The following is a 14,800-nucleotide window of genomic DNA, read 5'->3' on the forward strand; positions in this document are numbered from 1 at the left end:
AATTACTTATTAGTAGTAATAACTTAACGTTACGGTTAACGTTACGTTACGTTACGTTACTTTAGTTATTACGTAGTAGTAATAATTAACTTACTCTCTCTCTCTCTCTCTCTCTCTCTCTCTCTCTCTCTAATAAGATAATTTATTAAATTTATTTGATCCCATTACTTTGTAAAATTAAAACTTTCTATTATATAAATTGATTGATTAGTAATCGCCTTGAAAAAAATGATCCCCATGATATGGTGAGAAGTGTATGAAAATAGTTTGACCATCCCCGTTTTATACAGATGAATGTCGAATTTCTTACGAATATATGCGTCATGTGTTAATAGCTCCACAAAACGCTTCCTTGCTCTAAATCAACGTGAAGTACCATTAATAACTTATTGAGTTCTTCTAACTTTATAGAATAGTTTAATTAAATATTAAAATCAATCTATTGTATTGTAGATTTATTTCATCAAATTTATAAAATTATTTTAATTGCTACAATTACGTTCGTTTACTACCAATAATATTAATAATTTAGTTAACTTTATAAATATTACATTTACGTTACATTTACATTCATTTACTAAATAATAGTTTAGTCAACTTTATAAATATGCTTATTACTACATCACTCTAGCAGTTCAAATCACCCTTCTGGTAGTTGAACGAATGTCTAATATTAATACATTCTCAAATACACTTAACTATATTATGTTATGTTTTGTTTTCAAATTCTTCCATATAGTTGTATAATTCTACGTATATTTGGTACCATACTTGAATTATATAACAAATCACAATGCGATTTCAGCTACTACGAATGTATGACTTCATAGTGATTGGAGGTGGCAGCGCGGGTGCTGTGGTGGCCTCGAGATTATCGGAAGTACCTAATTGGACGGTGCTACTTTTAGAAGCTGGCGGTGATGAGAACGAAATTTCGGATGTTCCCCTACTTGTCAGCTATAATCAGCTGACAGAATTCGATTGGAAGTATCAGACTTCACCACCTAGTATATCCGCCTATTGTCTCGCCATGATAGGCGACAAATGTAACTGGCCCCGCGGAAAAGTTCTCGGAGGAAGCAGTGTTCTCAATGCTATGATTTATGTTCGTGGTAATAGGCAAGTATATTTATTCCACTTTTATTGCTAAGACTGTCACGTTAGCAAGTTAAAGACAATCAAACGATTAAAGAGAGATTGCTTATAGGCACGATTACGATAATTGGGCTCGATTGGGTAACACGGGATGGAGCTATGAGGAAGTGCTTCCTTATTTCCTCAAATCCGAAGACAATCGTAATCCGTATTTAGCAAGAACACCTTACCATAAGACAGGAGGTTACCTGACGGTGCAAGAACCGCCTTGGAGAACTCCTCTGGCGATCGCTTTTTTGCAGGCTGGTCAAGAAATGGGCTATGAAAATCATGACATAAACGGATTCAATCAAAGTGGCTTTATGTTAATGCAAGCAACGATTCGACGTGGCAGTCGATGCTCGACAGCAAAGGCCTTCCTACGACCAATTAAGAATAGACCAAATCTGCATATTGCAATGCATGCTCAGGTTTTAAGGGTGCTCTTCAACGCCGAGAAAAGAGCAACAGGTGTAGAATTTCTTCGCGACGGCAAACAACGAATTGTAAGATGTAGAAGAGAAGTTATCTTATCCGCCGGTGCGATTAATTCGCCTCAATTACTCATGTTGTCCGGAATCGGTCCCAGCGAGCACTTGACTGAATTTGGTATACCTGTGATATCAGACTTACGAGTCGGGGATAATCTTCAAGATCACGTAGGCCTTGGTGGACTGACTTTCTTAGTGAACGAGTCGATCACTTTAATAAGAGATCGATTTCAAACTTTCTCGGTGTTGTATGAATACATCGTAAAGGAACAAGGACCCATGACTACCCCAGGAATCGAGGCATTAGCTTTTCTTAATACTAAATACGCTGACAAGTCCGGCGATTATCCGGATATACAGTTTCACTTTGCGCCAAGTTCCATCAACTCCGACAGTGAACAAATAAAACAGATTCTCGGTCTGAGAGATCGTGTGTACAATATCATGTACAAACCCTTGCACAATGTCGAGACTTGGTCGATTTTACCACTTCTGTTGCGACCCAAGAGCACAGGTTGGATCAGATTGAAGAGCAGAAATCCCTTAGTTCATCCGGATATTAATCCCAACTATTTTACGCATAAGGAGGACATAGATGTTCTCGTGGAAGGGATCAGATTGGCGATGCGGATATCCAACACCAGCGCATTTCAGAGATTCGGCTCGAGACCTCACACGATTCGTATGCCGGGCTGTCACATATATCCGTTTGATACATATGAATATTGGGAGTGCGCCATACGACACTTCACCTTCACAATTTATCACCCAACGAGTACCTGCAAAATGGGACCACGGAGCGATTCCAAAGCTGTTGTGGATCCGCGATTAAAAGTTTACGGAGTGAAGGGACTCAGGGTCGCCGATGCTTCCATAATGCCTACCATTGTCAGCGGCAATACGAACGGGCCGATTATTATGATCGGTGAGAAGGCCAGTGACATTATCAAGGAAGATTGGCGAGTGAAGGGAAAGGGAAGTACCAGACAGAGACGATGAATAAAATTGGGATTTTGGAATTATACGTTGTACATCATCTCGTCGTCATATTCAGATATAACTAAAATGCCAATTATACAAAAATTACTAGCTTTCTATTTCTTCTAAACTTTCTTTTTTCCTTTTTATAACACATCATATATATTTTACAATTATCAGTTTTTTTAGATATCTTATTGTCATTTTTCGCGAGCATGATTCACGTACAATTTTCATCATTTTTTTACGAAAACTCGATAAAAAAATCTCTGTCTGTCAAGATTCGCATAATATTTTAAATAAAAATCAGTAATCGATATAAAGACACATTATAACGAAAAATTAATGTTTTTGAGATATTGTCAAATATAATGTCTAAAAGACTCTCTCATTACAAATTTAAGTATAAGTTAATTAATAAATAACTCATGTGGGGGGAGGAGAGAGAGAGAGAGAGAGTTTTGTGTATGTTGAAAGAATGTAATAAGTATGTATCGAAGTATGTACTACATATATTAATATCAGAAACATTGAATGTTTCAAAGTCAAGAAACTAGAAATTTTAATGGCGATGCCATTCTATGTAAAATAATGTTAAAATATTAATTTATTCCATTAAACATCGATTATATTATCAATCAATATCTTGTATTTATTTTTGTATATCACAATATGTAATACTCCTCCTCCATATATAATAATAAATAATAAAAACATATATAATAATAAATTATCAATATTTTAGTGTAAATTTCTATAAGGATTCCTTATACACATAAATTGCATTAAATTCTATGTATTCAATCAGTAACAAGCACTTACTAAAAGTGCATTTCCTCGATTACTACTATATTTCCGATATACAAGTACATGACGACTTTCAAATCGCAAGTGGGCGGATGTAATTTTATATAATATCACGTGCCAAAAGTCGCGCGTAGCGAAGCGCATATTTGCGCATATTTTTACTTTCTATTTCCGCTTCCTCATCTTATCTGTTAACGCATCTTACAGAATGAATATAGCAATTCAACGAAGCAATGCCATTCCAAATTAATTAATATTATTTCCGTTTTTTCGACTATCCGTATATATTTGAAATTTCATCTTTGCATCATATTGTTTTCTAGATGTCTTCGTTATATCATATCAGTATTCCAATATATTATGTGGATCTTTCTTTCTTTCAATGTATTCGAATATATACGTAATATTATTCAGTATATGTATGCGAAAAGAGGTGAATTATCAAGAGAGTGAAAGTGAGATCGACTGTCATCGTATTTATATCAGACTTTAGTCTGTTAACTTTGCACGAAAATAGCTTGCGTAAAGTAACAACTAATAAAAGAAAGATGTAGACGAAGAAAAGAAGGTATGTTTCTGAGAAACACATGGTTTGGAATGTATGATCTTTAATTGAATACTTGTACTGAATAATATTTTTTATTGCTATAAAGATCCAAACTTTTGGAAAAACGAGATTGTATATCGTATTAAGCACACGACATTTTGAGTTAATCTACTTGTTTAGCACGTGACACATCTAGAGTTTAAATCTATCTAGAGTTTCAAATCGCCCACTATTTCTATCGCTAATTTTGCCGTGTTCCATTTATTAATATCTCAATTGCTTGCTCCTCCCACAGCAATACTTCATGCGACACTTCATGCGGTTTTTTTTCTTTTTTCGAAAGATGTTTAAACCCATTTTACTTCGTTAACGAAAAATGCGGAAAGGTACAATTAGAAGAAACTGATTTATTGTCGCAACAAAATTATAATGCACTCATGAGAAAACGCATATTATTTCGTTACATTAAGCTCCATAAAGCTAGCAGAACCAAATCAACAGAATCAAATCGGACTTATCGGAATTTTTAGTACTCATTTTGTACTAAATTGTACCATTAATGATAATTTTATACCGTGTATAGCCAAATACAAAATAGTACAAATTTAATCGTAAACAATTCTATATTATGTGTCATTTTCAAGAAAACAGCACTGCTAATTTGATATTTAAGCTGCCAGGACGAAAAAAAACAACACAAGGGCAAAAATTAATATAACTAAATTTGTATTAATTTATATCATTGAAAGTAAATTAATATTTTACATGTTTTCTCCTTAAAATGACTATTAGTATATACTTAAAATTTTTACATTGATGTTTTTTTATAAATTTATACAATTTACGAATGTCAATAACTTCATAAAAAAAAACCTCAAAATTTTTTCGCGAAACGTGTCTCATATTTTTATCTGAATAGGTATGTTAGCAAATTAAAAAAAAATAAAATAATATTTCAAACATGCCCAGTTTGTGGAATGCCTCATAAATTATAAGTATACTAATTATCATTTTAAGAAGAAAAAATGTAATATGTAAACATGTATTAACTTACTTTCAATGATACAAAATTAATATAAAATCAGTTGTATTAATTTTTGACCTTGTGTTTTTTTAGTCCTGTCAGCTTAAATATTAAAAATTAAACTAGCATCATTGTTTTTTGGAAAATGACACATAATATCGAATTTTTGACAGTACAAAATAGTACAAATTCAATCGTATTAATTTCTGATACATTTTTTTTTCTTCTATTTTGAATTTTATGCCAGCAGCGCCTTTTTTTCGAAATGGTACATGTGGTATAAAATTATCATTAATGGTATAATTTAATACAAAATGAGTACTAAAAATTCCGTTTCTGCTGATTTGAAGGAGACCCGATCATCTTCCAATCTTCATGAGACTATATCATTTTTTTTATGAGTGTACATGAAGTAAGACATGCGAATGCTATACGGTTACCACACTGTTGCTGGTTAAGATGGATAGGTGGGTAGGTAGATAGGTAAGTAGATAGGTAGGTAGGTAGGTGCGTGTATGTAACAACAGGAAGAGAATACTTTCACTGCCAGAGTCGGCTGGGAGCTTTAAGAAGGACAAGATGAAGACTAGGCACAAATGAGAACGACAAAGATAGTGAGAGTGAAATGGATGGAGGTATATCGGTGCAGTACTGTGCCGTTCTTCCGACTATTATTACCGACTTCACAGCGGACACTCGACTGTCGTCGCGTCACCCGGTGAACTTTCAGTATTCAGAGGATCCTTCCGGTAACATTTTGGTAATGGAATTCTTATTGAAGTTTTGATGATAAAACTAATACGATCAATTCGATACATTAATAATTCTACAATTTTCCTTGCGTGTGGAAATATACTTGGATAATTATGACAATTATGGAATAATTATTCCAAGTAATAATTTATACCTATCGGGCAGTGACAAGTGTTGGTGTAATCTTGATCGAATCATAGGAAAATAACAAATTAACATATCAAGAAACAATAAGAATATAAATTTCGTGATTAAAGAGTGCTATGTGTACGTAACGTAATGATCTTATTTTCAAATCATTATTATAAAAAAATTGTTATAAAAAGATTGTTTGAATGAAAATAAATTCAATCAAATTGATTATATAAGATTGTACAAATATGCGCGATTACATCATTAAAACTGTTGTTTTTTTATGCACAATATATCCTTGATAAATTTCTATAAATTATAGTATCAATATAAATGCAATAAAATCATTAACGGTTTTTAACGTCAAACAAAAAAAAATTCACAATGTTGTATGTTTATTCGAGATACACATTTTTATTATAAATAATGTGAGAAATGTGAGTGCTATTCATAATATAAAAATTCATAATATAAAAATATAATGTGTGACTGAAATGTAAAACAAATGAATCTATTTGATTATATATTGATATTTATATAGTTAATTAGGTGAAACTACATTAACTTTAAATAATCTCTACGCGATGTATAATAGCATGAATATCATATAATATCGAGTCAATACTATTGTTGATTATCTTAAATTATTTGAAACTGATTTTTCGAAATAATAATACACAATTATCATAAATGTATTAACATTAAAATATGAATTTTTCTGCAGAAGCTCACAATGTAACATTTTAACTCTTTAAATATACAGGGTGTATCTAAAATAATGTCTAATCATATAGTGCTATTCTTAATAAAAAAAAACTAATCCTCCATTTTGCAATTTTTGCAATAGTTAATAATTAGAGATAATAATTTCTAAAGATTGTCGAATAAACGGATAAAATCGATGTATAAGATAACAATTTTAAGATATCTTTCAGTGTTTTCTTTGTGAAACATTTTAAAGATGTTTCTTAACGAACTCTTAAAGATATCTTAAAGTTGTTCTACGTCGATTTTAAACATTTTGCTCATTGGGTAATTAAAAGAAAATATAAATTGCGAAAATTACAAAATAGTAGAAGACTTTTCGACTCAGTTTTTTACTAGGAATAACACTATATAATTAGTGGGTGTTATTTCAGATACATCTTGTTTATATACGCGCGCGCGCGCGCGCGCGTGTGTGTGTGTGTGTGTGTGTGTGTGCGCGCGCGTGTGCGCAATATATGCGCGCGCGCACGCGCACACACACACACACAAAACTGTACTTAGAACAAAGTACATTCCTTTTTGGATGAATTTTTCATAAAAACGTAAGTAATAAAACAAGATTATCTTATGTTTTTACTCACATCTTTTCTTATTTTTTAAATAAATATTTAGTTTTTCGATAATTGCAATTCTCTGCAATTTATTGAATATTTTATATATTTCATACTATTACTACTGCATCGTTATATGTTTTTTTTATTGCACCTTTCACAACAAAAAGAAATTTATGTAAAATTCATATGTAGAAAATAATTATCTCGCAAACGCGCAAGAAAATATTAAACCATAGTTGATCTACAATAAGATCATATAAAATGTTCGTTTCACAGTTTCACCAAAAGTATTTGGGACAAATTGTCTACTGAAAACTACAATATTACGTAATTTACAAATTTGTACTCCTTCATGTGAAGTCACAACGTATATTGAAAAACTTTCACCGATTAATTGGTGATTTTTCTTTACGCTTTTTCGTTTCCATCTTAAAATCTCTACACCATAACATCTTTTTATGAGATGTGGATGTTATATTTTTCTTCAAAATTAATTACTTTATGTGGTTTAACGTAATGTAATTAATATTCATCCTCTGATAAAATTTTATGTTAAGAAATTAAAATTTACCGTGAAAACAAAGAAAAAATTCTGTTACATATATATATATATATATATTGCATATACATATACTTACATACCAGCATCAATAACATTTGGAAAGGAAATATAATTGCACTATTGTCTTTTAAATTATACCAAAGAACCAATATATTATATTATTTCAGATTATTTATAATATTATCGACAACTTTAATTTTAACTTTATTATAACGATGTCCGAGATCTAACGAGCGATTTCAGGAAAAGTAAAGGCAACTTCCGCGTCGCTTTCCGATGCGTAATATAAAATGCCGAGCGTGTTCTTCTTTTTCTCGTACCTCTCATAATTTCCTTTTTCTTATTATCATCGAAATAACTCGATAATGTCATAAAATCACTTGTATTCTGTATATTAGGAAACGACAATTTTTCAAAATTTATTGTATAATTAAGAGCATTGATTTGCCGCTTGGCAAATTTGCAATCCCAAATATATTCATAATGATTTTTTCTGTTTGTTCACAAAATAAAATTAACGAATTATATTATTTATATATAAATTAATTATATATTTATATATAATTATATATATATTTATTTCTTAAATATATATTACAGAGCATTGAACTGTTGAGTGCGCAGGCATCCAATAATATTAATGTTCCCGTACTACCATATAGTACTCCAAAAATACTATCCCAATCATTTTCATCGTTTTGCAAAGAGGAAATCTTTTAAAGACTTTAAGAAACTCAGAGGAAATACATGAAACATAGAAATTATTCACCGGAAGTTACGAAATTGGATTATCTTGTACCGATTATAAGTATGTATATACAATTTTCATGCAATATCCGCTTATAAATATGATAAATTAAAAATTTTTATCTTCTTTCCTCTGTATCTTTTTCTTTTCTTTTTTTTTTTTATTAAAACTGATTTTTTCCAAAATTTTCATAACCTTACTTGTATTTTTAAGAAAGAGAGAGTTTCTATATATGTGAAGAAATTTATACCTGAATAGTAATCTTAAATAGAAATTCCTACCGTCTGTTTCTTGCCAACTCTATAATGTCAGTAGATCAAGGATATATTTGCGATTTCAAATACATCCTTAAATACATAATTTCGTCTCTCGTAATTCGTAAAAATTTTTTTATACTGCTAAATTACATGAGTTAATACATCTATCCTAACCTACTTAACAACCAAAGACGTTTTCATATATGTGATAGAGTTAGATAAGGACAACGAAAAATATGCGCGCGCGCGCGCGCGCGTGTTGTGTGAGAGAACGGAAAGAGGTAGCATAACGTAATTCCACGAGTTGTCTCGTAAAAAGAAACAAGTCAGAGGTTTATGCCAGTGAAACACTTTCTCCTTTCTCGTTATGAGATCACCATCTCGTTCTTCCGGCGGATCGGGACATAATCCGCAAGCATAACAAGGAACTTTGTGCGTCGTTTACTCATTCAATTTATATATAGATTAAAGCTTGTGTTATGCAGCTATCGAAGTGGATCTTATTAAATTAAACGCTAGTCATGTTTTGATGGGGCTCGATCTTTAATTCATTGAGAAACTTTGGCATTTCCTTGTACCACATCGCACGTAACCGTTCTTCCTTCCGTGATTAGAAACATATTATTATTTCCATTTCATGTCGCCACAAGCGAAGTTAATTACATTCATCAACGGATTTCAACATTTTTTGATACTAGTAATAACAGTTAATGATTCCAAATTTTTCCAAGTTCTCCGATTTAAAAAATAATTAATAAATTAACAAGTTTGTTCTCATCTGTACAATATACGTAAAAAAATCTAGGTCAAAATTTTGAGAAAAGTTTAAGGAAGTTCTCACGCTACTTCCTCGTCAATAAACAATTTATTCATTAATAATGTAAAACAAATATGTAAAACAATTAAAATAATAGAATAAGAAGATTACTAACAATATTTTATGTCATTATATATCATAATTATTATTAATATCATCATATATGTCATAATTATTGTTAGTTTTATATGTTACTAAATATTTTCAAAATGACAAAATAAAAGTTGTAAGATGCTCATTTGATGTACACTGCATCGTTCATTTGAGACATATATTCTAGCTTTTTTTATTAAAAAATATAAATTTCTTGTAAATTGTACAATCAATTTAAATTTGAAACTTTAGGGGAACAAATTTAAGTATTTATAATTATAATGATTTTTAAATTGCTGTCTTATATGCAAGTGTTTCAATTTAAAAGAGAATAATTACAGAATAAGGAATACCTTCAACTTGTAATGTAAAATTTAGAATTAAATATGGTACGATAAAAGTCAATGATTTTTTTTTTATAGATAATATTGATATTATTAATTTTTGAATTATATGTATATTATTGTATTACATGTATATTAGACTTAAATTTCATCAAACGTAAGAATCTCCTTAATGTGTGTTGCCTAATATTTGCTGTCTAGTGCTAGCTTTCATTCAATTCTATTTAACATCATCTCTTTTATCATCATCATTATTATTATTATTATTATTATTATTATTATTGTTGTTGTTGTTATTATTATTACAGAACAAAGCAGTATGGAAGCGATTCATCGAAATCAATGGAAGCGTCATAAAAGATATAAACATCGACGTATCCTTCAATGTTCGCAAGACTAAGATTAATAGATAGAGCCTCTATCACAATATTTCGTTACAACAAACGATGAAATTCAATGATACTACGATATTAAATTAAAAAGATAAAAATTCGCAAGGCAGGGTTATATTTTCGCCAAAATGGTTTTCAGTGCGATAGTAGTGACGTCAGCCTTGAAGAGCGCTATCGGCTTAATGGGTACAAGTTTATGGCTCATACCATTGTTAATTGCGGGTCTTTCTTACTATCGTTACGATCAACTGGATCCTGAGAGTCGACTCATCGACAAGCATCCTCTCTACTCTGATTACGATTTTATTATAATTGGAGGTGGATCGGCTGGAGCGGTAATTGCCAGTCGATTATCGGAGATACCAAACTGGAATGTGCTATTGTTAGAGGCCGGCCCAGATGAAAACGAAATTACAGACGTGCCATCTCTGGCTGCTTACTTGCAGTTGACTACGTTGGATTGGAAGTACAAGATTGAGGCTACAGATAAAGCTTGCTTGGCTATGAAGGGCGGTCGTTGTAATTGGCCAAGAGGTAAAGTTATAGGCGGAAGCAGTGTTTTTAACTACATGCTATATGTGCGTGGTAATAAACAAGACTACGATCATTGGGAATCGCTCGGTAATCCCGGTTGGGGATATAACCAAGTTCTTTACTACTTCAAAAAATCGGAAGACAATCGGAATCCATACTTGCAGAGAAGTCCCTATCACGCGACCGGTGGCTACCTAACAGTACAGGAATCGCCGTGGAAAACTCCCTTAGTGGTTGCTTTTGTTCAAGCAGGCATTGAATTGGGATACGAAAATAGGGACATAAATGGCGAAAAGCAGACGGGTTTTATGATATCTCAAGGAACTATTCGCAGGGGAAGCAGATGTTCCACCGCGAAGGCTTTCTTGCGGTCTATACGATTACGTAAAAACATTCATACAGCTATGAACAGTCACGTGACGAGAATCGTGATCGATCCGTTAACTATGAGAGCGATTGGCGTCGAGTTTGTTAGGAATGGTCGCAGACAAATAGTGAGAGCACGAAAGGAAGTTATATTGTCCGCAGGTGCCATTAACAGTCCTCAAATTTTGATGCTATCAGGGATCGGACCGAAGGAACATTTACAACATGTTGGTATTCCTGTTATCAAAGATCTTCAAGTCGGCGAAAATCTTCAGGACCATATTGGAATGGGCGGTTTGACATTTTTGATTGATAAACCAGTCAGTATAGTTCAAGATCGTTTTCAAGCGGCTCCGATACTGATGCACTATGTGATTAACGGTCGAGGTCCCATGACGACTTTGGGTGGCGTTGAAGGTTACGCCTTCGTAAATACAAAGTATGCCAATCACTCTATCGATTATCCGGACGTGCAATTTCACATGGCGCCAGCCTCCATTAATTCTGACGCAGGAGTACAAGTTCGAAAAGTTTTAGGGTTAACGGACGAAGTATACAACGCTGTCTACAGACCAATTAACAATCGAGACACCTGGACCATCATGCCTCTTTTGTTAAGGCCCAAATCTCGTGGCACTATACGTTTGAGAAGTTCCAATCCTTTTCACCATCCTATTATCAATGCAAATTATTTTTCTGATCCTATGGACATAGCCATCTTGGTGGAAGGTGCGAAGCTTGCGATCAAAGTCAGCGAGGCAAAAGTTTTTAAGCAATTTGGCTCAAAACTTCATCGCATCAAGCTTCCGGGATGCAAACACCTCAAATTCGGTACCGATGCTTACTGGGAATGTCATATTCGACATATTTCTATGACAATTTACCATCCTGTAGGTACTGCTAAAATGGGACCACCGACCGACCCTACAGCTGTAGTGGACCCTAGATTGCGGGTTTACGGTGTTGCGGGTCTTCGAGTTATCGATGCGTCTATCATGCCAACGATATGCAGTGGTAACACAAACGCTCCTGTCATTATGATCGGTGAAAAAGGTGCTGACCTCATTAAACAAGATTGGCTATCATCGTCGACAATTAATCACGAAATTAAACGTGAGCTCAGAAAGAGCTAAGGAAAAAAATAGATTCGAAATATATTATAATATATTATAATGTATAAGGATCCGAAATGTATTATAATATAATGTATAAAGATTCAATTTGTTTACGTTTCGATTATGCAAGCGTATCGCAAAGGAGCAATTATTCCTAAATCAAAAAAAGAAAAAGGAAGACTGTTAAACACGTTCAAAAATTTTAAATTGTAATATTATATAGATATATGCAATATGTTGTGTTTAACTGATCATATTATAATATGATATGATGATATGATGATGATGATCGCAGCCTTTTTGCGAAATTAGTCATTAGAAATGTAACACAAGTTTCCTTTATATATAAATGAAGTTCGTGGTTATGAACGAAATTAAAAATAATGAATGATTTAACTGAAAATAAGTTACAGTAATTACTTAAATGTAATGAACGTATACATTAAATTTCATAAATTTTCATGAAAAATACATTAAATTTTATGTATGTGTACACAAATATACTTTTTAGTTATAAATACATTAAATTTAATATCATGAAATTAAATTCAAATTGTATAATTAAAATTTAATGAAATTTAAGAACACTTCTAATAGTAGCTTTTAGGCAAAACGGCGCTTTTTTATGAAATCAACGATCGTTTCTTAATTAAGATTGACGCATTTAGGCTTTTCGCGAAAAAGCTAACTCACATCAGCCTTATTGGTTAATGATACACGTTCTGCAAAAAGGCTAACGAAACGTCTAATCTTTTTGCGTAAAATAGAAAAATCTGACAGAAGAAAATTGGGGACTGTCCTGCGAGATATTGAGCGTTAAAGTTGACAACTACTGAAGTTAGGAAATCTGTCATGTGGAAAGTGGGGTGTATAGACAGTAGTGCTAGTCGGGGCTACACCGTCCCGAACAAAAAAGAAATAACGTATCCTATCCGCTTGGCGCCTAATCTAAAAGCCTAGACAGTAAAAAGACCGCTTTAAAAAGATTGTTTTCACACCCTATTGTTCATGAGTTAGAAATGTTCCAAGCGAACACTGTCTAAGCTGCAATAACTCGCTGATGCGAGTTAGCCTTTTCGTGAAAACAGATATATCAATAATGATACCAATTATCTACCTAATTTGATGTGCTAATTTCGTATGTGTCTCGATAAATATAATTGCGTTTATAATTATCCATGCACATTATACAATATGTAATGTGCAGTAAAAAAAAATGACTAGACTGTATGTAAACAACATACAATGAAGTAGTCTTGATTATTTAAAATTATAATTAGAATCACACAAAAAAATTGTGAATAATAAGTTATTCATAATATTCATAATATTCATGGCAGAAATGTGCAATGATCCGATCATATTTCACTTTAACACAATTGTATATGTAATTCGTAAATCCGATGATAACAGATTAATAAAAAGAACGATTATTGTTTAGATTGTGTAATTTTAAAAAAAGGACAGTGCAAAAACAATGATAAAAAATAAATCTTACGTAATTAGTAATAAAAACTAGGCCAGTTCAGAATCACGAGGTTACATAAGAACAGTTAATGTATATATTTCTCAGGTACTGCATTATTAAAAAAGTATGCAAAGATTGGTGTCAAATGTTAAACTAAAGAAATTCTCATTCAGAAAATCTTTTTAATTTAAATTTTCATCAAACGTTCTATAGAATCGTATTGGTGAAAAGATTTTATGTAGAGATGGGCCAATATGTTGACTTGGAACATACAATGCCCTTTCGTACAATGTTTCGTTCTTTTTAACAATTCCACTTATCGATTCTTTAATTTTGTGAACTTCGCAGTGAGTTTTCAATCATTCAAATAATCTGCGAGTTCTTTGATCTTTTTGATTAGCATTTTTTCCAAACTCCAAGAAGTAGGATTAAGTAGATTCTACTCGTGCCATCATTTCTGTTACATAAAATCCTTTCATTAATATTATTCTATAACCTACTAGAACGTTGAATATAAAAATCTATTTAGTTTAACATTTTGGACCGATCTTTGCATTCTCTTTTCTCAGTTTTCTTATGTGCCATATGATAAATGTAACGTTTTTAACTTTTTAAAATAAGATAATGTATAAGTTTTATTGTATATACATTTAAATATATGTATATACATTTAAATATGTTTTCATAATATTATGTTAAAACATAACTAATATTGTTCATCGTGATTCTTTGAGTGAGATTATAATTATATTTGCTACTTGTTATTTTGTTGTTGTCTATTACAGTCAAACGCTAAATTAATCTAGAGATTAACTAAGTGACTATAAAATTGTTAGGAATTATATTTTTTTGTTGTACATTCTACATTGTAAAATAAATGATATTCCGACAAAAAAGAAAATACTTTTTTCCTTTC

The 14,800-nt window shown here is 31.9% G+C and overlaps 2 protein-coding genes across 2 annotated transcripts in view; both read left to right on the forward strand.

Annotated features, from left to right (window-relative positions):
- LOC105624519 (glucose dehydrogenase [FAD, quinone]) overlaps nucleotides 1-2,624 on the forward strand; it is a 3,911-nt gene extending 1,287 nt beyond the window's left edge. Inside the window, exons 2-3 of the mRNA XM_012205879.1 lie at nucleotides 806-1,119; nucleotides 1,208-2,624. Coding sequence (XP_012061269.1) covers nucleotides 806-1,119; nucleotides 1,208-2,624 — 1,731 coding nt within the window. The remainder of the gene's footprint in view (nucleotides 1-805; nucleotides 1,120-1,207) is intronic.
- A 7,905-nt stretch (nucleotides 2,625-10,529) lies between these two features.
- On the forward strand, nucleotides 10,530-12,576 carry LOC105624521 (glucose dehydrogenase [FAD, quinone]). Its single transcript, XM_012205881.1, has one exon. It carries the CDS (start codon nucleotides 10,530-10,532, stop codon nucleotides 12,432-12,434), a length of 1,905 nt encoding a protein of 634 aa, XP_012061271.1. The 3' UTR covers nucleotides 12,435-12,576.
- The last annotated feature ends 2,224 nt before the right edge of the window (nucleotides 12,577-14,800 follow it).

Source organism: Atta cephalotes (assembly GCF_000143395.1).
Source record: "Atta cephalotes unplaced genomic scaffold scaffold00081, whole genome shotgun sequence".
NCBI lineage: Eukaryota > Metazoa > Arthropoda > Insecta > Hymenoptera > Formicidae > Atta > Atta cephalotes.

What these genes read in the sequence shown, in the direction of transcription:
- LOC105624521 (XM_012205881.1), top strand. Translation starts at nt 10,530, where the DNA reads ATGGTTTTCAGTGCGATAGTAGTGACGTCAGCCTTGAAGAGCGCTATC.